The 26065-nt window shown below is 44.0% G+C and overlaps 1 protein-coding gene across 1 annotated transcript in view; it reads right to left on the bottom strand.

The window, feature by feature from the left end:
* Positions 1–2891: 2891 nt before the first annotated feature.
* Positions 2892–26065, bottom strand: part of LOC119393790 (protein FAM214A-like) — a 109823-nt gene continuing 86649 nt past the window's right edge. The window contains 14 exon segments of the mRNA XM_049416363.1: positions 2892–4126; positions 4815–4990; positions 6345–6404; positions 9261–9422; positions 10696–10804; positions 12725–12795; positions 16020–16148; positions 19269–20541; positions 21674–21799; positions 23630–23652; positions 23654–23716; positions 23718–23831; positions 24822–24905; positions 24908–25011. Of these exon segments, the coding sequence (XP_049272320.1) occupies positions 3961–4126; positions 4815–4990; positions 6345–6404; positions 9261–9422; positions 10696–10804; positions 12725–12795; positions 16020–16148; positions 19269–20541; positions 21674–21799; positions 23630–23652; positions 23654–23716; positions 23718–23831; positions 24822–24905; positions 24908–25011 (2660 nt within the window). The 3' untranslated portion in view covers positions 2892–3960.

The raw sequence follows: 26065 nt of genomic DNA, 5'->3' as shown, positions 1-26065 counted from the left end.
CCGGGTAAGGGGTTCTTGGATCGGGCCCGGGCCGGGCTCGGGCCCTTGGTCTCGGGCTCGGGCGGGCCTGAGCCAGGCCCGTATTAGGCCCGGGTCTCATACGTATAGGTATAATTGCGTGTGTACGTTGTGTGGCTTTGTTTTTGTTGTTTTGTGGGGTTTAACTTCCCGAAGCAACCCAGGCTATATGAGACGCCGTCGTTGAGGGCTCCGGGTAATTTAAACCACCTGGAGTGCATTGACAGTACAAGACGTCTACAATTTTGCTCCATCGGTATGCTACATGGGATTTCAAGAAACGCCTAATGTAAGTTTCCGCCATTATAGTGAGTGAAAGACGGTTCTTGGGTACCGTGTAAGGAAAACAACGGTAAACTGCCCAGATTAGTGTGTATAAGATGTGCGCGTTTGAATCTAGGGAAACATTTCGAGTATGCAGCTACGCTCGCATGCCCGTAGACTAGCCAACGCGACTTGTGAGTCAATATCTCAGGAGCTGTTCTTCGTGCATTTTAAGTGCAAGATGCGGAGCGACTCTTATCCCAGGGCAAACGCCGTTGATTTTCCCATTACTAGTGGCGATGCGCCAGACCATAGAGGACACTCGTTTCCCCGAGTGGCGGTGACGGTGGCGGTGACGTCGGGGAAGAAGGGTGGGACAAAGAACCTTGTTGTTTGAAACACGAAAACGTAGTGTAGGTTGGGTGGCAGTTGCCTGCCGAGGAGTCAAACACGACAGCTTTAATTTATGTAATGCTGCCCAGCCTGCGTAGTCCTCCCAGAAGCAGATAGAGCACGTTTTTTCCCCCATTGCATTGTGCAATAGATGAGGTTTGCAGGAGACTTGCTACTTTTACTCAACAGCCCTAGCTCGTATGCAGTTGATGTAGACTCAGTTTAAAAATGTCTGCCATGCTTTTTTCTACACTTTATGCAGGTATTATATTTTGTAGTTGTTCTTTGAAATGCAAAAATGAGATTGCGTGGTTAGCACTGCGTGCGTACATGAAAGAGCCAGCTATGACTCCAATTATATTTTATATTGCCCTGCAATCATCTCGCAAGGGTGTTACGCGCGTAATTCACCGAAAGTATACACAGTACCGGTGAAAGTTGTGACACTGAAAGAAGTTCCTAAAACAATGATGATGAATTAACTTTATTGATTGCCCTGCGAATTGGTGGGATAGGCCTGGATCCCGCCTAGGCTTCGGCCAAGGGTTGCTGGCCCTTGGCGGCTTCCTCGGCTCGCTGGACGGCCCAGAGTTGTTGCTCCAGGTCCGAGCTGAGCAACGCAGACTCCCAGCGCGCGCGGAGGCTGTCGCTGTTTAAGGCTGCATCACAGCTATTGTTTATTATGTCTGGACATCCCCATAGTATGTGCTCTAAGGTGGCTCTAGAGTCGCAATGTCTACACTTGTCTGTCGTGTATAAGTCTGGGTGTATTACATGCATGATAGCTGGCTCGGGTAGGATCGGGTTTGTAACTGCCGCCCATTCGAACAGGACTGTTTCTTGCTTAATTTCGGATGAGGCGGTGGGAATGTACGCCTCTGCAATCTATGGTGTACTGTAATTTCGTGAAATGTGGTCATTCTATCTTCCACACTCCCAATCATCGGTATTCCCTGAGACGGCACTAATCGATGCTCGGTCTGTAAGACCTCGAGCCATGCGGTGCGCCGCCTCATTGCTACCTTCTGATAGTGTGTGAGCGGGTGTCCATATCAGATGGACACTTTTTTCTTGATTATTACCGAGTTTTAGAATTTGAAGTGCCTCTGGGGAGATTCGGGCCGTTTGCAAAGTTTCGTATCGCCGTCTGCGAATCACTGACGAATCACGTCCGCTTGTGTTTTGTGCTATGGCTAATGCAATAGCTATTTCCTCTGCGGTTTCTACGTGTGGCGTACTGACGGCAGCACTCGTCAAACATTTTCCCTCATAATTTATCACCACGGCTGTGTAGGCGCGCTTGTGTCTGTATCTAGCTGCATCTACGAATACGGTGTCTATGCTGTGACCAAATTTCTTTTGTGTATCGCGTGCTCTGCTTTCCCGTCTGCCCTGATGGTGGGCGGGATGCATATTCTTGGGTATAGGAAGCACGGTTATCACGCCTCTAATATGTCTGGGCATATCTACTTTGACGCCATGTTGGGTGTGATAAGTAATACCTAGCCGATCCAATATTTTCCTGCCTGTTTTAGTTTTGGATAGGCGTTCGTATTGAGCGATGCGTTGTGCCTCGATTAGCTCATCCAGGGTATTGTGAAGACCTAGCTGCAGTAGACTATCGTTGCTAGTGGTGATGGAGAGTCCAATTGCTTGCTTGTATATTTTACTGATTAAACAATCTAATTTGTATCTTTCTGATGAGTGCCATCGTAAGTATGATGCTACGTAAACTATTCTGCTTATTACAAACGCTTGAACTAGTCTAAGCAGATTGCCTTCTTTCATTCCGCTATATTTAGAAAATATCTTGTGTGCGGCAGGTATCTTCACAATGACCGAAGGTTGGACAGTGCCTCCTTTATGCTCAAGGCATAACTAGCTGAAACGGGCCGGGCCGGGCCGGGCCCAAACCTTTCGGGCCCGGGCCGGGTACGGGCCACATTTAGGAACACCGGGCCGGGCTCGGGTGGGCCGCAGCACGGCGTTTTCGGGCCGGGCTGGGCCCGGGCTGGAAAAATCGGCCCGTGCAGTGCTCTACCCCAAACACTGGGAGTTAATTGGTCAGCATATTTATCAAGTACGAACTTCTCAAAGCTGGCATTGTTTCCAGCAAGTCGTGCTGCAAGGCTTTAAATAAGATGGGAAACCGGGAAGTGGAACACCAGCCTAGCTGGGACTTGTTGGCCGGTGCAATAATGACAGGAAACACACGCTTTATTTCTACATATTTCCTAGTGATTTATTAGAGTCTCTTAGACAATAAGTTAACAGCATACATGAACAATATCTTTTGTATTTACTTTCAACAACAAGCAAAAAAAAAAAGAGAAACACATGGCCAGGTGGTCTTCTGGGAGGAGGTGCATGCTCTACAGATGTTTATTCGATCTGCAGCCACTATAAAAGAGATCACTTTAGTCAAACCAAACAATAAGAGGGAACAATCATAGACAGTCATGCTAAGTTTACTAGAGGGAAATGTAGCCCCAGTGCATACTCCGCTATCATGGGAATAACAAAAGTCAACTTGTAATCAGTTGACAGAATAACACTCCATATATCAGCCGTGACGGTGCTCTTCTTGCTTCCATAGTTGCCGTTTCTTTTATACTCATATCTATGTATAATGAACACGGAAATCACAAGTTTTGAGGTAACTGAATTGAATCTACATTTCTCTGCATTACCAGCATGTGAATGTACATAAATGTTCATAACTAATGTTAAATTTAATTTGAATTTCTGTGTGGGATGCAATTTCGTTATAAAATGGCTCAAATGTATTAATGTGAACCTAACTTCTCATTGCAGGTTCATTAAGTGGCAAAACTTGGGACACATTTCATTCACCTCTTAATGAATTTATGTGTGTTTGGAACATTCGAGCTAAAAACATTGCTGAATTGCAATCTATACCGATAAGAAATATCGTACTCCTGCAAGTTATTCATTGGAAGGAAACTGGAGTATGTAAAAGAAAAAATTTGTTGGGAATTTCATGTGCAGGCATACTTCAGGGAAACTATGTTGTAGGGCACGGTGCTTCACATATGAGCATTGAACAACAACAAGTTGAGATGTGCTTCCTAGGTGAAGCCAAGCCAGAGTCGAAGAATAATTAACGTACTATCCATCATTCCCATTGTGCAAGGACTCCAGTGCCGTATTTCCTCCTACTAATCGTAGCGTGAAAGTCTATGAGAACAAGAGACAGCCAGCATGTGTGTATGTTTTGTCTGTGGGCATGAAAGAGTGAGCTTCTCTTATTCCGTCGACATCAAATCACTCGCAGGGAGAGAACTTAGGGTTGACCGGGCACTGCGTGAAGGAGCGAAGTTCGTACGGACGATCTCCGTGAATGGTGGCTGCGTCCAAGTCGCTCTTTCGAAACACGATGATGCGCACGTCTGTGTGCAGATAGATGCGTCCCGACTTGGAGCTTGCAAACCTACAAAAAGTGATCAAGCGGCGATAACCCACTGTTGAAGAGTGATTCTTAAAGACAGGTGACAGCAATCGAAATACACAGACAGAAGCAATCTTGGTGAAGACGCACAGTTGGCAATTGCCTAATTTGCTTATTAGCAGCCTTACGAAACAACTAAGAGGTTGACACTTGCACCTGGTGGTTGATGGAAACAACTTAAATCCCAGCACACTGCCAAGAAGGCCTTTCAATGAGCTGTGGATCACAGCAAGGAGCCATTCTGGTTCTCAACACGAGTTATGTGCCACTTCCAGTGAGTGGTAATGAAGGAGCTTTTTTTTCCCCGCACTTTTGCTACAAAAATTTACTATCCTTGTGAGCGTTTCATGATGCATTCGCTGTTATTACAAACATGTAGTTCTGCATGAGGGCTACTTTTTATATAAAAGCTAAGGTTTCTTACCCAAACAAAAAATTTTGCGTCAGTGCCCCTTCAAATGTGGAAAAGTGAGCACATTAGAGTCAGAATAAGTATGGACACAGAACATGACAAAGTAAGCTCCGACAATCACGTGTTCTTGAGAATAGGTGTGGCGGTACATAAGCACACATGACTGTGTTTGTTAACTGAGACTAAAATTGCAGCAGAATAGAATAGTATCAATTCAGCCAAGAAGGAAGCTAGCTTTTAACCGGTAGTTAAACACACCTGAGGTGAATGAGGTAACGGAGCCATCGACTGGCCTCAGGGTCCTTCTCAGAGGCATCGGTGGGCATGAACAGAGTGCGCTGTCGAATGAATGTCTGGCAGTTGGGAGGCATGTCCGAGAGGTTGTATCGGACGACGAACATCTTTACCACTGTGTGATGCGGGTTGAACAGCGTCTGTAGAACAAGAGCACAGAGAAACATTTATGGTTACAAAAAGATGTACGACGTATACAGCACAGTGAACTCATCATACATTCCACCTTCTAACTGATCGCATAGCAGATTAAGCAAAAAAATACTTCGGTGCTTGGCCATGTTTCAGAATTTAACTTTATGAATTTTAGGTTGTAAGGATTACTGTGGAAAGCACAAAGCCGCACAGTACAAAGCTTTCAAGTAGCTTGGCTCGCTTTTCACTACAAATGGGTGTACCGATTTCTGGTGCTCTTAATACAGGATATTCAAAACTAGAGTCGCTGACTGTAAGCTATATCAACAAATCTTTCAGCCACCACTAGAGTGGGCTCTACACAACTATCTCTAGCCAGATATGGCTTAGGAAGTCCGCGGCAATTTCTTCGCAAAGGTGGGTGCTCACAAGCCTGCACCACTGGGCGCGCACTCATGACTAATGTCATGAGCCTGATGGCCGTTGACTCCAATTCAGAGACATAGCCGAGTGCATGAACAGGACTATTTCTTTAGTCGTAAAGGTCATTGGCTGCTGCGCTTCGGCCATCTTAGTTGACTTCTTAAGTTGTATCTGACTGTAGCTATTGTTCTTCCGACAGATTAAACTTCATTTATTAAGAAATTTGCAATTATTTAATTTGTGACCACCTTTCTGCCTGACAAAGGTGTATCACCTCACTTTTATGCAGGGTGGGACCATACACTGAACATGAGTCGGCATGCTAGCGCCGTAATTGAGCATTATGGGCTAGCTTAGAAACCATCTGAGTGCACTATGTGGCATTTCTGTTAGAGAGTAAAACCATTCACGAAGGTAATGTTGGCGCAGTGAAAACGTAAGACAGGCCAGAACTGAAAGCTTTTTCTGTGTGTAAGCAATGAATCCAACCCCTAAGACACTTGGCAAGCTATACATATGTCACTGGTTGCCATGCTAACAGGCTAAAGTGTGCTCAACAGTCTCAGCTTGGCAATCAGACACAAGATTATTCAAGATAACAATATCTATCTTTCACCTCAAACCACATGTGAAAATCAAGGGTAAAAGGTGGTTTCATCAGATTTTCTGACAAGGGGCGGTTTAATGAAGGCTTGCAGTCAAAAACACAACATCCACAATCAAGAAAAAAAGAACTACATTTCCAAAACCAACATAAACACATAATGAAGTAGAGTATATAAATGCCTAAACTCGACAAATGGAAATATTTGCTCAGCAATGTTGCAACAAATGTACAACACAGTGACCGAGCAATACAAAAACATCTGGAAACAAAACAAACAAAACATAGAATGGCACATTTTACACACCTCTAAAAGAGCATGACAAACTCACCACTTGTATTGTTCCTGTCTTTGGAACATGGTAACCTTTCATGCCAAGGTTAATATGACCCTGCAAAACACAATGTGGTCTAAGTTAACCATAAAAGCTCACTTCCACAGACTCAGGAAAGAAACTGAATAATGTGGCTCAAGTTATTATCTACATCCTGCACAGTACCACACTTCTTACCTAAGGCTTGGAGGTCAAATAGCATGCGAACTGAGTAAGGCATGTGGGTTTAGCTTGATCCATGCGAGGACACAATACAACGGAGAAGCTGCTGTTATGACAGTTGACGAGGTTGTCTCGAAGTACAACATGCAGAACCTTTATTCTTGCGTGCAAATGTATCTTCACATACTTTTGGCCACGAAGACATGGAGAGAGATGAAGCGTTAATGCAGGTAGCTTTTGCTCATTCAGAACCAAGCTGTGTCATGTACTTACCATTTGCTAGCACACCTCTTGAGCAGGGATTTTATTTATTTATATATATATATATATATATATATATATATATATATATGTATATATATATATATATATATATATATATATAAGGGGTGTGCGAATATTCGAAATTTCGAACATTTTTTGAATAGTGTATGATTCGATTCACACTGGAATTTTACTATTCGAACAAATCAAACTTCTCAAACACAAATACAGTCAATGTCCGATTGAAAGTGACCTCTTCAAATTTTCAATATGCTTCACCTCATTACACTTTCGTATTGCGGCAAAGCTGCCTTTCTAGCTCCGTTACGGTCGAACTTAGGCAAGAGACAGTCAACGTCCGATTGGAAGTGGTCCCTAGATTTTCAATATGCTTCACCTCATCACACCCCCGTATTGTTGCAAAGCTGCCTTTCAAGCTGCACTATGGTCGCAAATGAATTAACTTATTAACTCAAGAAAACGCTGGTTCCAAAATGGAGATGAAAGATGTGGCAGAGGTGGGGATTCAATTAATGCTGTTTTGGACCTAGAATTTGAAAAGGACGTCCGAAAAATCGGACACCGAAGCTTTTTAGCATCCAAAATTTCAGATGTTCTTATATATCGACGTCTACTGAGGCAGATCTGGAACTACAAACATGAAGGTAGCAGACCCTTGTCCACCACATCAGCTGGGCTTCCACAGAAGTTGAAAGATTTCGAGAGGCTGAGGAAATGGCATCTTTGACTATCACGTGTAAAGTGTTGTCGGGAACACTTTGGTTGCACCAAATCATATACATAAATCGAATTCGGCCTCTACATTGCCTCATTCTTGATAAGACAACTATGAAACACCGCCCCGCCAGCGCTTCATCAACCTAGCGAAAAGAAACACTTTCATGTTGCTATCTCATAAGAGTATGCTTAGGGAATTCTCACAAACTTTTTTTTCTGCAATTTCGCTTCGAAGTATTAGAAAAATATTCGAGAAATATTCGAAAAATATTCTATTTGATTCACACTCACACTTCAATACCGTATTTACTCGAATGTAACGCGACCACAATTGTAACGCGACGGGTGACTTTTCAGTGCCGAAAAAAAAAAAAAAAAGAACACGAATGTAACGCGAATAAAGCGGAGGGAAAAAGTACCTTTATTTGCTGCACATGGTACTGGCAAAGACATCCCAGTTTCTAAATATAAAGTGAGTTTTGTTCATTCGTCGCTTTCATCGCCATCATCGCCAATGGTCGAGCCCTCTTTGTCACTTTCTTCCTCCCAGATGAGGTCATCCTCCCTGCCATCCATATAGTTCGATATACAGCACTTTTTAAACGCGCGAACTATCATGTCGTGCGGCAGGCCGTACCAAGCGGCGGACACCCACTCGGCAATCTTCGCAGCGCTAGGTCGCTTTATCCTACCCGTAGGTGTCAAAGCCCGATCTTCTCACATCCATTCTCCGCACAGCTGCCACATTCTATCCTTAAATGGTTAAATGGCTTTCCACTGAATCAGCTCAACGTTTATCCCCAATAGGCGATTTCGCTGTTCAATCGCAAACTCCGCCACTTTTTTTTCGAGTTCTGTGTGACGGCCACAACGAGGTCCACGGAAGCCTTTTCGGCCGGGCTCACTCTTGAAGAGCGCTTCACGCTGGAGCCTCCACCCACGGATAGTAGATTCCGCCACATCTAGCCGTCGAGCCGCGGCTGAGTTCCTGATTTCCTCAGCCATCAGTATTGCACTTCTCTTAAAGCGGGCATCGTACTGAACTCGTCGCGCTGCCATTTGCTCGAGCCGAAGTCCCGGAAGCACAAAGGAAATGAACCGCCCGCAAAACACGTCGCGAACAATAGGATTGGATTGGATTGGATTCGATGTTGCCAGCATGCATATGTTGCCAGCACAAGGTTGAAAGATCGCTAGGTTTGTCGTAGCCATTTTAAGGAACCAGTGGGGCGGCACCGCCAAGGCACGGTTTGAGGTGCTTCGATTATAACGCGGACCCCCAAATCACTTCAGAGAGATTTTGAAAAAACTCGCGTTACATTCGAGTAAATACGGTATTCGAATTCGCTTCACACCCAAAATTTTGCAATTCGCACAGCCCTATCACACACACACACATGCACGCACGCACGCACACACACACACGCACGTGTCTGGTTAAAAGGCGCTTGTGAACTGGTCGTTGAAGTGCAACTGTACGACGTGCTCAGTTGAGCTCTCACCCCTGCATGCTTGCAAACCCAAAGCCACTCATAGTCTTAAGTTAGCTACAGCTATAAATGAAAGAAATTGAATGTCAGCCATGGGAATTGCCACAGCACACAATGAAATTGCATACACTTGAACGAAAAAATCTCGCAAGTTGCCACGACGAGTATCACAGGTGTCAGACATCAGAGCAACAGATACTAAATGGCAATGCGTCAGTGTGTGGGTCTCAGGTTCCGCGTTTTCCTTCTCAGGACTTACCAAATAAGGCGAGACTACTTTGTCGATGTCGTGCAGTGAGTAGAAGAAGACAGTAACTGGGAGTGTGGTGTGCCTTGGACAGAAGGATCCACTGGCACCAATCTCAGCAATAAATCCCTGCACAGTGCTTACTGGCTCCAGTCGGCCATTCAAGACAGACTCCTATATGTAAAAAGAAAAGACGGATGAAAAGAAAGGTGACAAAGAATTAGAATGGTGCAAAAGATGCGTGTAAGTGCGCTTGTCAGCTTTTCTTAGCTGTTGTTGAATAAGCGAGCAAGAATCATTCAGTACACTTGAAGTAGATTTTTTTCCTGACGTATTTACTCTCAAGTTACTGTAGACTGCTCGCTGTTCATGGCACAAATTCAGTGACACAACAAGTGCAATTTAACTAATAACATGTAAACCATAAATTGTTGCAAGTCCATTAAAGGGCCAGTAACACAGCGCTGTGCACCGTGCAGTCACTTTGTTTCGAAAACAATTCCCACGTCCTCTCTCCAGTGCCTCTCCAATCCTCCTCGTACGTGCAGTGACGTAACCTTGCCCATGGGCAAGATTACGCCACTGCGCGTACGACAAGGATTGGCACGGTGAAGAAGTGTGCATTTTCCGCGCTTCTTCACCACGCCGCTAGGGTGACCCTAGCGCCACTCTGATACGAGTTACATGTGGACGATGCCTTGCTCGGTCGTTGGCTGCGCGCCGATGACGTAATCGCTGACGTCGTGTTACGTTGCCGAACTGGGTGTAGTCACGGCAGCGGGCTACAACTACCCCGCTTGGCTGCTGAAAAGGGTGGGAAGCCAGAGCGAGAAACCGAAACCAGCCGAAGCGGATTGTTCTATACCCTGTAACTTCCTTATTACAGCACTTATTCGCAAAATTCTTGTGGCAGCATGTTCACATCATAAAAGTGCACAGTTATCGCTTCATCACACGCTTTGTACCGCGGGGTTGTTTACTGGGCCTTTAATCTATGCACGCAGGTTTTGCACCCTCCAAGAGGGCAATGATGAATTAGAGAACTGTGAAAAAGATAACAAGAAAAAGATGGCACATTTCTTTGCCACATGCAGTCACATCACTTGTGACCATTATTGGAGAGAAATAGAAGAAAAAAAAATGAGCAACTGACACTCTCAAGATAAAAGAGCTATCGCAGAGATCAGAGAACTGATCACTGATGATGAACACTCTACTTGTTAACTTTTGCTTACTTGTCGGGCACACATTAAGCCATAACAATTTAATTGTCTTCAACTAAACTACCTAAACATTTAGTTACAGTATACTGCACACTATGCAAAATGCTGCAAAAGAAGGCAATAGCTAGGCAGATTATTTCAACCACTCGAGCCTTTAAAACACTTATGGACATCTTAGGACAAGTAATTTAAGCTTTGCCTCGTAGGACACAAGTTTAACATACTTCAAAGTTAACAATGAGGCTGCTCGTGGTGGTAGATGCTGGAGCACTTGAGCTGATTATTTCTCCTGGTGATGTTTCCTCTTCCTCAGGTTCTTTCTCAAACAATGCCCTGAAAAAACAAAAACAAGCAACAATTGCGTGTGATGCATTGTTCAACAGTACTACACAGACATTGCATGAAAAGAGAAAACCATAAAAGCATAGCAAAATCCTTGCAAGGAAGCTGAGGGCTCTTGCTAGATCACAAACAGAACTGGTCATAGCAGTACATTCGTTGCTAAAAGGGGCATTGCTAAAAGGGGCAGTAAGGGGTCGCATACAGGGCAGGCTCAAGATTAGTTATGTCTGTTTAATTAATGCTCATCAACTCACACCTAGGTACAGAAGCATTTGTTGTTGCAGTTGGTTCATGTTGGAATGGTTTCACCATGGTTGAGATTTTATGCTGTGACTTCGTATACTTGGCAATGCAACTCTAACAAGTTCCCCTATGATATATGAAAATTTCAATCTTGGGATGATTTTTATTCTGAAGTAGGTAACCTGTGATGAGTGAGCGTAAGACAAGTAAGATGGTGCGGTGTACTCGGTGCTGTGTTGTGGTGTCGCGAGTGCTGCAAAACGCGGTGGTGTGACACGACAGAGGCACCACACAACTGACACGTGCGGCGCATAGAAAAGGACAATGTTGGCGGGGCACAGCACGTGGAAATCGGACGAGAACCAATAAGATGGTGGCACGGCAGACGGAGGAAGACGACGACGGGCTGGAACGCGAGGCAGTCGGACTCGAAGAACCCGGAAGGACACGCTGTTGCCAGGGTCAGTGTCGTTGGCTTAAGGAGCCGAACACGAAGGGCCCGACAGCGTCAAAGGGTCTCCAGACGTCCTCGGAAACGGGCATTCATGGGTACGAGGTGCTCCCACTGTCCGACCAGCTGGTTCCGGTTCGTGTGGAGCAGACGTCGCCGTCCCGGTTGGGGGAGCGGATTCCTGCTGCCGGTTGCCTGCCACGGGATGAGCCCGAGTGTCTACCACCAACCTTCATGCTGCGTACGTGGACCGGGAGGTCGTGGGCATCCTGTGCCTGAGAGTGTTTCCTGCTCCGACCTCTGCGACGACTTGACTCCTCGTCCGCTGTACGAGGGCCCTCGCCGCCAACGCAAGCGCCGAACAACACGAGACCGCCGCTCACGTCCACTCTAGCGTCGCACAACCGGAGACTGTTTTCATCTTTGGAACGTTCTACGGAACATTGATCAATCCTAATGCACCGGTCACTATAGCATTAACCTAGGCTGAGCTTTACTCTATTTGTTTCAGTAACTTGTATTTTTCCTTCTCTTTTTCGTGTGTGATAAAAGTTTTTTTGTGCGTGTGAATTTAAAATGGCTCCTTCCTTTCCCACTCAGAGGCATTGCCTCAATTGAAAGAAATTACGACACAAAACTTGCGCAACATAACCAAGCATAGGGCACATAAGGGTACAGACATACCTTAAAGGGGTACTGACACGAATATTTTCAGTTCTCGTTTTTTTTTTGCGTCAAATGAAAGGTCAGGCCCTCAAGAGCCTAGATAAGGTAGTGCTAAGCACGAGTGCACCCTGAAAAAGTAATTACAGTATGTTCTTAAATGCTAGTTTCGGTTCCTACTGTACCCTGACGTCACAACGCGGTATGAGCTTCTCGTCACGTGCTCGCAATATATATTGACACAAGCGGCCCATCCTGAAAGTTTCGGTACCTAACGTCATCACAACTAGCCAGACTGCTGCGTGAAGTCACCAGAATTTGTACTGTAGCCTGACGTCAAGCTAGTGTCTATGTCAGTAGGTGCGCCGTGGAAAAATTGACTTCAATATGAAATTAAATTATCTTATCAGCATTTGCTGCGCTTCATATTTGCTCAGAGCCGTCTCTGCGTACAGGAGATTTGTATGGCAGAGTAAACTCACCTTCGAAAAAAGGTGTCAGTACCCCTTTAAAAAAAAAGTAACCAGAGCAATAGACACACAATTCAGACTCACCTCTTAATTGCAGACACAGAAGTCAGGCTGCTGTCAAAATCAAAACTAGCTCCAGATTTTCGAAGAGGAGCCTAGAATGACCACAAAGAAATAACAGGAGTTATCTAATGCATTTCAATTACTTTTTGAACGATGCATGTGTATTTTGCGTAACTGTAACATTCCCTTCAACGGCAGTGTGTACAGTGCTCACATCAACTGTAGAGGCTTGTCACACACTGCGTACATGTCACTTCGACTGGCTTGAAACGAGGTATGCACATGTGTACATGCTTCCAAATTGGACAAGTAGTGCTCATTTCACTGCATTGTGCTGCATATTGCTGCAAAGGATCACTTTGCTGAAGACACTGCCATGTTCGACGAGTCGTTCAATGAGCCCCGTTTCAGGAGCCATGCGAAAACTACAATTTTTGTTTGCTTGGAATGGATATAACCGATAACAAATTGTCCATATATTTCCAACCTGAGAGTTGATTATTTCTACACAAAAATGGATTATTACTGAAGATTATTACTGAAAAATGTACAAATCAACATATTATCACCTTTTCTTTCTTGCAATAGAATATCAAGAATAAAGTTGTGCAAAACTGACACACTGACAGACAGTCCATCATAGTTTGGGCCTGAAGGGCATGCATATACATCAGGGGTGCCGGGATTATTCGAAAATTTCGAATATCGAATCGAATAGCATTCTATTCGATTCGGTACTCGAATCAAATAGTGTGTGTGAGAAATACCGAATATTTTTTTAATGGTTTTTGAATAATAAGTGCTAATGAAAAAACCTCAAGAGGAATGAAACATTGCAACAGAGAGGGGTAACGTTTCTTGTCTTAATCATCTAATTACCAAGATGCATACAGCCCAAGGTTCTACTGGACCATCGATGCTATATTGATTACAGGATGAAGGCAAAATGTTTTAGCTTAAAACAGCGGTGTCACACCCAAGTCACAGAGTGATCAATCCACTCTCTTCATCATGACATTCATAATTTTTGCTCATGAACATTGTTTAATATTTATATCTTAGTTTTATTTAAAAGCTGTTGACAAAGCGCCACGATGAATACTGTAGTCATTCCTGTATTTCAACATGCAGTTAGAAAATACTTATAAGGCTCTAGTTGCTGCTGTATATACAAGCTTGCCTCAGTTTAAGAAAAAATGTCATTTCTTGTCAGTTACAAGTAATCACAATATACTTTTTTGTTAAAGCTAGTGAATATTTATTTGAAATTATATGTTGCAGAATTCTTGGGGTGCTTCAAAAATGGTTACATTTCCATTCTAGAGCTGCTTTAAAAATAATTGCCTTACTATCCGAAAACTATTCGAATAGTATTCTATTTGTATTTGATTTGGTGCCATCGCTACTTGATTCATATTCCATTCGGTTCTAAAATTCACTATTCGCACACCTCTATATACATCACAAAAAACTAACTATGGCATAATCAAGCGAACAGTTAAAGCTACACTGAATAGAAATGTAAAATGAGCACTGTTGGGGTAGTAATTACTTTCCAAGTAATTTTTTCCACACAAAGCTATGTACAGCCACTGCTGCTATATATAAGCCAATGCCGAATTCTCAATGAATGAATGCACAACTTTATTTTTCCCTGGTTAACGGGAAGGGGGCAATGGGACAGAGGGTGGGGGGAGGACCTACTTCAAGTAGGCCTCCTCTACCCTCTCGGCCCACTCCAGGATGGCCTCCTGAATGTCGGGCCTCGAGCTGCGCAAGGCAGCCTCCCACTGCTCCTCACTAGAAATTAGGCGTGCCAGGAAAGGAGGAAGAGGGTTTTTACGGCAGCGCCACATGATGTGGTTTAAGTCTGCTGTAGAAGCGGCGCAGAATTTACAAGAGGGAGAAGGGTAACTGGAGGGATAAATGCGGTGTAGGAGGTATGGGGAAGGAAAGGTGCGAGTCTGTAGCTGTCACCACAGAATTTCGCACTTGCGCGGGGATTTGCGAATGAGTGGCGGAAAGGTTAAGCGTTCTAATCGGTAGTGTGTGCAGATGTCGTGGAATGAAATAAGCCGATCCCGCGCAGTGAACGGTGCCTCCTCCGTAGCGAGTTGCGACATGTCGGATGCTTGTGCCCGGACGGTAAATCCTCGGGCACTGGCATGAGCCGCCTCGTTTCCGGCAAGGCCCGCATGCGCGGGAGTCCAGATTAATGCTACAATTTGATCGAGGGGATGGGCCAAAAGCAGGGAAAGGGCTGGCTTAGACACCCTGCCCGCTCCGAAGTTATATATGGCTGTTTTGGAGTCACTCACGACAACAGATGAATTAGGGATTGTGAGGGCCAGGGCTATGGCCGCCTCTTCGGCCTCCTCCGACGAAGAGGCAGGAATGGAGGCGGCCGCAGCGATCTGGCCGTGGGAGCGGATGACTGATATCGCATAATAATTCCTGTTCCCGTAATCGGCGGCATCAACATAGAGCACATCATTTGAGGAGGAGAATTGTTTTTTGAGAGCCTTTGCACGCTGCCGCCTGCGCTGTTTGTGGTGCACAGGGTGCATGTTTTTAGGAAGTGGGGGAATGTAGAGGTTCTCGTGTATGTGGTGTGGAATGGTGTACTTAGCTTTAGTGATGGGTGCTGGAGTGACAGAAAGCGTTTGTAGAATGTGTCGGCCTGTCACGGTGTTAGAAAGTCTGTTATACTGCGATGCAAGATGGGCTTCTGTGAGTTCAGCAAGGGTGTTGAAAGTGCCAGTACGCATAAGTGTTTCAGTGGAGGTTCGTATGGGTACCCCCAAAGCGAATTTATACGTTTTGCGTAAAAGGATGTCAATCTGATCGGATTCTGATTTAAGAAAATGCAAATAGGGTGTTGCAAATGTAATCTTACTGATAACGAAGGCCTGGACCAAGCGGAGGAGTTCGGCCTCCTTTAGTCCGCCATGTTTATTAGAGACACGACCTAGAAGGCGCAAGGTGTGATTAACAGTGGTTTGAAGTGTGTTTAGTGTGTATGTGTTGAGTCGGTTGCTTTGAATGTGTAAACCAAGCACACATATCTGCACATAAATGTTAGCCCTACCATATGCTTTTAGTGGTATTTGTATTTGCTAATCTGTAACACTGTCTTCTAGACTAACTATGTATATTTGTTAGTCTATAACGCTGTCCACTTATTTTCTCTATTATGATGATGAAAAGCATGCCAGAATCACTTTATCACTTGGACTATAGCTTGGACTGGAAGCAGTTTAAGTGGTTTTTGCTCGTCATCCCTACACATACAGTCAACCAATGCTAGAACACTTACGGGACTAGAAGTTAGAGGCAGACCAGTCTTCTGATGGAAGACCATTGAGGTGGCACTGTCCAAAGAGCGGCGGAACTGAGCACGCTCCGCCGCTGTAGGCACTGGATGATTCCGTGCTTTGCACATCATCTGAAGTGGGAGTAACGATGAAGCGTAAAACATGCGTGCCCAGCCCACATCATTTGCCAGTGAACAAGACAGGCAGGAAACAACAAGTCGTAGGAAAGGAAGGACAGAAAGAACTTTCTCTCAAGATGAAGCACCATTCTATAAAGAGTAGCGTTGAAAGAAGCCATGGCATTCTTGATGCTGAGAACGTTACATCTTACGTACTATGCACGAGATGAAGTGGCTGAAGCCGGAAGGCTCGTTAAGCAAGCTAAGCTGCTTGCAACACGGTAGCTTTGTTCACAGCAGTGTGGCCAGAATTTCTTGGTAATGGCTCATTCCTGTGATGTGTGTGATATTGTTTTCCGCAACTTATGTCAATGCTTTACTTAAATCCATAGGCTTTCAATTCATCCAAGCATTTTTCTTTTGAACATAGCTTCACCAGCTGACAAATTTTTTTCCCATTAGCTGCAATGTCTCTGCCCATGTGACACTTCTTAAACTTGGAAACAAGGAGAGATTGTAAACCCAATTATGTTTAACATCTATCGCTAAGGGAAGTCACTTCTCGTGTTGCAAAATTAACAAAATATGTTATCATACAACATAATTTAAATAACCTGATCTTCTCTGTCCACCCATTTGGATCTTGCACAGACAGAAGGCCAAATTCTCTTATAAAAGCATGACTTGCATGCTTACAAAACCAAAGCAAAATTTTTGCGAGTCTGGGTACAGCATTACTTATTCGTTCAAGTACGTTAGCTATGTCTGGATATTTCGAGAACTGCAGCAGTAAACAAAATGGCACGGCTTGTGATGAAGTGGAAATACTAGCTATGAATGTTTAAAATTTGGAGTTGTATATATAGGTCTTGGGACATCTTCCCCAGTTTTTTTCAGACAAAAACAATGAAATGTTATTATTACAGGTGCACAAATTTGGGAAACTCTTTATAAAATACATTTGATAATGCTTGCAGTTTGAAGTGTGAGCCCATGAACTTGTGGTACTATAAATGACTGTGTTTGAGCTACGATTGTGAAAGACTTTTGAAAGTTCCACATTAAACAAACGTTCACATTTTTGGTCACACTATCGAAACAGTCAACATTTAAAACTACAGGGGGATTATGAGCCAGATTGCCAAACATATGTACGCAGTACTAGTTGGTGGTACCTGAACAAATTTTATGTGTAAGCAGCTGTAGAAATGATTCAGTAGAAATGTAGAAATAGAATTCAGTAGAAATTGCTTTATTTGATACTCTACCAGATACCCAGACACATAAAGCAGCAGCAAAAATGCCATAGCATCTTTAGGGAAAGTCATAATAAATAGCATTTTATCACTTTCAGATGCTTAATGTGCACTACTCTTTGCATGCAATAAATGACAGTTATTATATAAATGATAAAATGCTAAAGGTTGCAGTCTAGTTTCAATAAGCTTTAAAAATGCTGACACTTTACAGAGATTGTTATAATGTGCAAGACTTACAAGTAAGCATTGCTTAAATCTTAATTGGAAATTATGAAAATTCACAACTGTGAAAGTAGGTAGTGTGAATAAAATGTCAAATGTCAAATTACATTCTTACAGAACAATATTAGCTGAATTTTAGGATGAATTTGGTGCTGTAAAAGCTTGCATGTCAATATTCTGCCAGCAATCAACTCAACATTTTCCTTACAGTTTCAGAAGTTTAGAACAGAGAATACCCTGCCTTTAGTTGTTAATGTTTGCTAAAGCAAGTAAAGATTGATTAATTTTGTTAAAATCACAAACAGCTCTATTTAGACTTAGCATCATATATACTTCATGCGAGTTTAGCAAGTCCATATATAAATTAAAAGCCTAAATGGTGCTTCAAAGCTTGTAGTTAACAAAATCTATTCTTGATTAATTAGGTATGTATGAAAGACACGTCTGTGTAACTTACAAAAGCGGCTGCTCACTTAGGTAACTCTACTAAGACGGCGTACAATATGCTAACTGCCCGCCTAGGTGAGAATGAAGACGCAAAATGTGCCCAATCTTCATCGACTGCAACACTTAAGGATGTTCTGTAGGGGAAGGGAATTCATTGTTAAGGAACTAAGGCAAAGAAGCAAGGCGACTGCTATAGAACAAATCAATCACTCCTGACTGGATAGTGCAAACTACAATGCTGGTACATTTACATGCTAACTATGCTATTAATGTAATAATCAAGGTAAAAATTAAAACAAATTAAAGGTCGTAGAAGTCCTATAAATGTACCATTGCAAACAAAAGTCCTCAGTAGAAACGTATGCCTACGTCAAAAGTTTAAAAGCCACCCTGCAAGTGACAAGATCTGTCTCTGAGCACTGTTCCAAGACACTTAACGCTCGGATAAGGGCTGTGAGAACAGTCAACCTCTGGTGCTTCAGAGGAGTGAACGTTCTACAGGAATCTCGGCACACAAGCCCAATGACAAGTCTTGTCTGGAATGCGGTGGCTTCAGAACTTTTGACAAAGACTGCACAAACAGCGACTGAAGCTTCGCTTTTTGCTCAAACCTTGTTCGGTTTCGAAACCACGAAAAGGGACATGTGCATCATGCGATGTTTGTGAGAATGCATGCTTTTCCGCTCTTTGAAAATGTGATGCTCTCAAACTTGGAATGCTGAGTTCTTCAAATAACCACAGCGACTAGTATTTGCAACGACAAAACTGAAAGATTCTATGGCAGACATTACTCCTTAAAGCCACTTGCAAAGCAATGCAGTCAAGTTCGCTGAAAGGACACTCATTCCACAAGCAATGCATGATGTCTATGTACCCATTTGTGGCTTGGAGACCTGACAGGTAATAAGCAAAGAGCATAGAGACACACATCAGTCGCTGCACTAATGACCTCAGGACAATATTCAGTGAGGGTACTTAGATTTATGCAATACAAGAAAGTAAGGATAAGAGAAAGATAGTCAAACAAGCAGAGGGCTAAAAGGGGCAAACAGCAACATAACATTTTTAATATAGGACAAGTTAAGAGAAATGTGCGGTCTGATAGATTAAATACACAAGTACTGACACTACTAAAGCATAGAAAGAAAGACAGGTCAAGGCAGGAGTGACAAGGCAACAGGCTTCTGTGCAAGTGCGTACCCACCTGCCTCACTTTGTGCTTGTGAATGAGGTTGTTGAAGATGTGGCTGCCTTTCCCAACCACTCCATCCTTGAGCTTCAGGTCACACAGACCTTCGCTCCAGGTTTTACTGTGCCCTAAACCTCGCTTAGTATGATTCGCTTCTTCCTTGTGAGCTGCAACACCACCATCACACCTGCTACCACTAGCTTTCACCACCTTCGCAACGGTCCTGTGCTCCACTTTGTCATCGGTCACTGTACTCGCCACACACTGGCTTTGCACATTGGGCTCTGACGTCCTTTGAAAATGAGGCTTGGCAGCTGGCGGCTGCTCGTGTAACACTGAACTAGAGCTGCTAGAGATCAGTTTGTGCTTGGCAGACGGTTTGCCAATGTGACACAGACTCATGTCCTCGAAACTCTGCTTCAATCCACACTGGTCGGGCGAAGCAGCACGAGCAAACTTGTCAGGCAGTTTGTTTTCACCGAGTTCTTCCACACTAGCGATGACTCGCTCATTGCTGAGCAGAAGAGGGGACTGAGGGGTTGCCGGAACAAAAGATGCTTGCTGTTCCGGAGCCTGCAATGGAACCATAAGGCTCCTCACTCGGCTGTGCTGCTGGTTTGGCCAGAAAGGAGTTGGTGCTATTTCCTCCTTCCTTGGCTGTACCCGGTTGGAGCTGGCAGTGGGAGCATCTGGAGCAAACACATCACCGGGCAGTGGCTCTCCGCTCTTCTTAAGGAAGCGCTCAATCACAGGGCGCCTCGGTGCTCTTCCTCGCTTGTGCTCCGTCTCGGCTTCTCCGCTTGGCTCCAGAGGCGACTGGGCTCGGCTCCCAAACAACAGATGCTCGGGTGCCTCGACACTTGGGCTTCCACACCGCGATGGGCTTTGGTACCGTTTGGGGTACATCTGCAGAGATTGCGGGGGATCGAGAAGGCTCTCCCCCAACAGTACGTCAGCCGACAGGTCGCCCTTGCTGTGCTTTTTAGGCTTGCGCTTGGCAACAGACTCGTCGTTTCTGATGAGCCCATCATTGTTAACGTCTCTGTTGGACCGGCTCTGAAGTGTGGCAGTGATAGTGGGTCCCAATGGCTCAGTAGGAGTCGTGGACATGGGAGGCACGGAAGGATGCTTGGCACAGGCAATGGCCGGTATGCCATTTGGGCACCTGGGTGCAGACTTGACAGAGACCTTGAGGTAAGTGTTGCGCCCAAGGTTTGCCACAGGAAAGTTGTGGACGTGAGGACTGCAGAGGAACTTGCTGGAGAATGCCTCTCCTGGCACAGAGATCCTGCAGAAAGCACACACACACCACAAAAAAAAAAAAGTGTTCAGTGCTTCTACAGAGGAACGTGTCCCAATGAGGGCTTTGCAATGAGAGCAGCTGGTTATTTTTCGAAGACAAACAACAGCCACTGCGCTACTTTCAGAATGCTGTCCTCCTTACAATATCACGGACTGTTTCGCTTTTTATATTTCTTCATTGAAAGCTCAGGTTCTGTTTCTTTTGAAGAGAGGGCCATGGCAGAAAACAGACACGTTGCTATTAGTACAAAGGTCAATACAGCAACAAGTCTTTCAACAAGGGAACAGTGTGAATAAAAGCTTTAACGTAAACCTGCATGCTAGGTTAGATACAATTCTGCCGTCACCCTGTAAAAAGCATTAACTGCCATCATTCAATGATGCACTGCAGTTTTTCAATGCAGTCGGTTATGAGGATGTGCACCGCAAGCATATTCAAAACATCCTTATCAATAACAAACAATGGAACATTTGGGTACTTAACATCTGTTACAATACAGGTGGCATATATACAATATATTGGGGTATTGGCTAAACATGTTAAAGGCTGTGTCTTTGTACATATACTGAAACCTTTAACATGTGCCAACTAGACCTAACCTACGCCTTACCTGTTATATCAAATTTTTTAGAGTGTACTAGAACAGCACAGCACAACAAGATCATCTTATTTGCCAGTGTTATTGCCTCCTCCTTTGCACATGGGTCTTTATAGGCTGTAGCTGGATATGATTATGAACTGGTCTAGCTATACATTGTGATAACTTAGCCAAACATTACCTTCAGCCAACAGTTGATCAATTGTTTCTTATAGCTTTCAATGAGCTGAACTTAAGAAATAACAGGCACGCAGTTTATACAGCTTAAAACAGTTTTTTTTTCTTTTTCCCTCACAGCTTGCAAGTAAGGAAGCTTCTGCAGTTGAACTAGCAATTCTTTCGGATTCCACCTAGACCTTATTACATGTCAGTCCCTCGACATCTGCAATGTTCAATGGCGATGCCATGGGTACCCCCTATGCATTGTGGATGGTGAAAGTGACTTTAACATGAGTGGCAAGAAAACGTCCATGCAGCAAAACCTGTATAAATTAAACAGCACAAGCAGCTTTTGCACACCTGTAGTAGATGCTCCGAGGACTCCTTCCACCTGAGAGGCTATACCAGGCACTGATTTGCGAGAAGTAAAGGTAGGACCGCATTGCCTGGAGCAGGCATCGTGCCGGAGCGGTCGCTTCTGAAACACTGCAGAAAGCAAAAGAGGCAAGCCGATTCCAGAATATAGAACAATGTATCCATGCAAATCAACAAGCAATCATTTCTATTTCAAATGCTTGATATAAAAGGTCAACACAAAGCTGCCACAACGACACAATAAGTTCACGGTAGTACGACTTGGTGCAGTTTTACATATTTGCTAATTTAGACAAGGCTCAACACATCTGACAGCTCACCGCTTCTGTGATGCACTCTAAGGCCATTTAATTCAGACGAGTGTTTAGGTAATCAAACGCAGTTCACATTGTAGGCCCGCGGACAACATGACCAAATGTGAGAGCGTAGTCCAAACACGAAGACATTTGATATCCTGGCTGCTATACGTGTTGTCAAATGCCAGTACAAGAAAGAGCCATCGAAGCTATGTGTAAACTTGCAAAGGCAGGGTAGTACACCTGTTTGTACACTGCATTTTATCATACAACTTTCTTTCTTTCGAATGCAATGAGGTGTGGCACATATGCTCATAAAGTGATCAACCACACATCTCTGTACAGTAAGTTATTCAACACTAGGCAATTAAAACTCTTCGTAATTCAGACTTAACATGTCTCCAATTTTGGCTATAGAATCAATGCCAGCCGAGTGTTGCCCATAATGGATATACACTGTAAGCAATAGTCAAACACTGTCCATAAAGCCTTCACCGATAAACATTTTTAAAAGGCTTTGTAAGTAGTGCAGATGGAAGTGAATGAAATGTTCAGAGGCCGTGGTGTGTAGCTTCTCCAACCATAGGTCGGCAAAATAAATGGAAGTCGTCCACACTCGCCCGAAAAATATATTTTTTGCTTTGGGCTCACTCTTGCTCAAACTAACCAAAGTTCTGAACTGGGCTTACTCGTACTCAACCTTACTCAAAATCGCCAATACACAGCTTGAATGGGCTCACTCGGACTCATTGAGTCTCAGATTCACCAAAACTTTACTCAGCCAGACTCACTCAGACTCACAGTTCGGTCTCTCTCTAAGTGAGTCAACTCTAGGGAAAGCTTGCCATGAAAAACATATCTATAAGTGAATGGGGGTGAGAAGACTAGACGAAAGTATTAGTCAGTCTCAATTCCGAGTCCCGGATGAGGAAAATTTTCGTGAGGGCTGAGTTCGAGTGAGCCCTAAGCACAAGATATATTTCTTCAGTGAATCTGAGTGAGCTCCACTTTTTATGCAGACCTATGCGTGCTATACACGTAGATGTCGAAAATATCAATTTTAGATAGTGTTAATGTCAGATCGTTAACTCATTGCACATTCAACATGGTGGCACAACAGCTATTGCGTGGTGGATGGAGGCGGTAGGGACGATATCTGAATATTTGCTCTACCATAACTGCGGAAGCCTGCTCACAGACAGCTTACAACCGATCATTTTTGGATACACTTTTTGTTGATGGTCGGCAGAATAAACCAAGCTCACTCATAGTCACAAAATATATTTCTGCGAAGGGCTGATTCGGACTCATGCTCACAAGAATTCTATTCATTTGGGCTGACTCAGAGTTACCCTCACCAAAGCACTGCTCATTCCTACTTACTCGGACTCAAACTCACAAGAATTATAGTCAAGTGGACTCATTCGCACTCAGATTCACGAAAATTGCACTCAGCCAGACTCACTCGGACTCAGGCTCACATATTGGTCTAAGTCTGAGAAAGTTTAACTCATGAGTGAGTTTGCAGACATATGTCTCCATCACAGGGGCTTTCTTCGGAAGCATTGCTTCGACTAACACCACTACCAGCACTGCCCTACACAAACACATAGGAAACGTTTCTTTTTTTTTCAAGTGCACTCACCGTCTTGGCAGCATTTGGATGTAACCACTGTTCTAGCAGAAGATGCGATGTATCAGGCGCTGAGGAGGTGTCAATGCCACTTGTGTGGGTCCGTGCTGCTACACTGGGCGCAGTCTGGCGACAGCAGGACTTCGACAGCCATTGGGATGCTGTTTCTCCAGAGCATCAGCATGTGCTTCAGGGCTACCTCATACCGCTGGCACTGAAATAAGGTGACATGCTTCAGCTAAGCTGCTGTGTATAAAATCTGGGCTGTCCTGCTTAAAGACACGTATACAGGGTACAGCGGTAAGTTAAATGAGGAATGACAGGAAAGATTAGAGATGGTGACATGGGCTTCAGGAGGAGGGGTTCTAGACCCCCCCCCCCTACTTCCAATGAAGTCATCGGGAACAAAAGAGGGGAGGGACTCGGCTCCCCTTGCTTCTTCAAATTCCGACCTTTGTTATAGCTATGGAGGGCACACCCAATATCCATGCCAATCTGCACAATAACCCTATGCTTGCCTCCTGGCCTAGGTGCCTGCCATGTTTCAGCCATGAACAGATCTGTTCTTTTATGGCCAATAATAGCGGAAATCGCTTTCGCAAGTGGGCTCATCTTTTATTCATGAATCATCACTCTCCGGTCTCTTTCAAAATCATCAATATCGCACTCTGCAAGCAAGATGAATTTTATGGTTTAACCGTTGTTTTAATCTGGTGATAATCTATTTCCTAGCCATTTCCAGTCATGGCATGCCAATGTGCTTGGTGAGACGCAAACTTGCATGCTACAAATGAAGCTATAACCATAACTCGCGTCTCCACAAATGTTTTGAATGATGCAGAAGTGATGCCGTTAGGCAATGCTGAATATGGCCACAACACAAGTGACTGAAGACCAAGACCACCAGAGTCGCAGTGCAATGACAGCAATATCACACTGCAGTTATATATTCACATGTGCTATCATTTCAATGTGATGTGAACACAGGCATGGACAAAATGGCGTACCTTATATGCCTACAGTATATGCACAATAAGCATGGCATAGATGCGAGCTAAAAATGCACACTTACCCACAAACTAACTGCACGTGTGCCCAAAAACACACAAGCAGGTGCGGAAAGTGAAATAACCTAACTAGTAATCTTTCTTGCATTTCTATCTTCTAATCAGTATGACAGTGAATCAGAGAGGGCATGTGGTACCTCAACGAGTGGGTTACTGTGGCAACTATGACGTGCTGCTTGTCCCGAAGTAATGGGTGGACAGTGAGGCCCTCTATGACACCCTTGCGAGAAGTGCAGCACGGAACCCGCCCTTCAAGCACCAGGCTGCCCACATCGATGAAGAAGTCATACGGATCAATCACCACTTCCTCCACTGCTGGGCGCATATCTGCAGCACACAAACAATATATTCATTATTGATTGCAGCAGCATTTTTTTAAAATGCTTTTGGCACAAGCGTCGCGTCTGCAAAAACTGTTGCAAAGTTTCTGCGAGAGTTCCAAGAGATGTGGCTTGACACTGTTTATGAGTTCTTTGATATCTATTTCCCCATCTAATCCACATCACTTCATAGGGGAAGAAAAAAGGAAGCTTGCTGGTTCTGAAACAGTGCAGTCTATGCTTGCGGGCAGTTTTTAGAGAGACAAGGATATTCATCCTCCCTAATACAATTCTGAGCAATAAGTTGCTTTCAAGTGTCCAAGTCTTCCTAAATTATTTCCCCTTATATAACTTCTATTTCTACATCTGTCTGCATGCGTCCACATTTTGTGAACTTTCAAATGCAGCCATTCTAGATGACATACGATTGCAGACCTGCCAATACCAATGGGATAGGCCATCTCAAACAGTGGGTCTATTAGTAGAAGCAATGAAAGGAAATCTCTGTGAGGTACAGCCATAGTACCCTTAATTTCTAAATTAATATTCCTGCTGTCAAATCAACCTGTAACTTTATGAAACCAAGAAGTAGTGATTCACAGGCAACCATGTGAAATGATGTTGATGTGCACCTTTTAAAATTTGACCTCCTTCTTAGAATAAGTGCAACTAAAAAAAATCCGGTGCAACTAAAAAAGAGAGAAGGAAAGAGTCAATTCTTTCTCTGTCTCAGAGTGCTGTAATTCTAGAAAACACTATGGGACACCAACTCAGCCAAATTTCCACCATTCCGACATTTCCTGCTGTGCAGAAATAAACAGACAGTGCCCTAGGTTCAAAAGTCGAAATTTATTACGAGAGATGCCTCAAATATATACGGGTGCTATGAATTATTTTTGACTGTGTCGAACGTTTATACTGGGCTCCACACATCTTAATTACTAGTACAAAGACACCTATTGAAAAAAATGTGCTGCTTACTTCAAAAACCATTCCTTTTTTTTAAAGTCTGTTAGGTTTGCCAACACAGTTCTGCACACAAGAGATAAATTCGTCAACAC

The sequence above is a fragment of the Rhipicephalus sanguineus genome, chromosome 5, assembly GCF_013339695.2.
Source record: "Rhipicephalus sanguineus isolate Rsan-2018 chromosome 5, BIME_Rsan_1.4, whole genome shotgun sequence".
Classification (NCBI taxonomy): Eukaryota; Metazoa; Arthropoda; class Arachnida; order Ixodida; family Ixodidae; genus Rhipicephalus; species Rhipicephalus sanguineus.
Note: the sequence above shows the minus strand (reverse complement) of the source record. Positions and strands in the feature narration are given on the sequence as shown.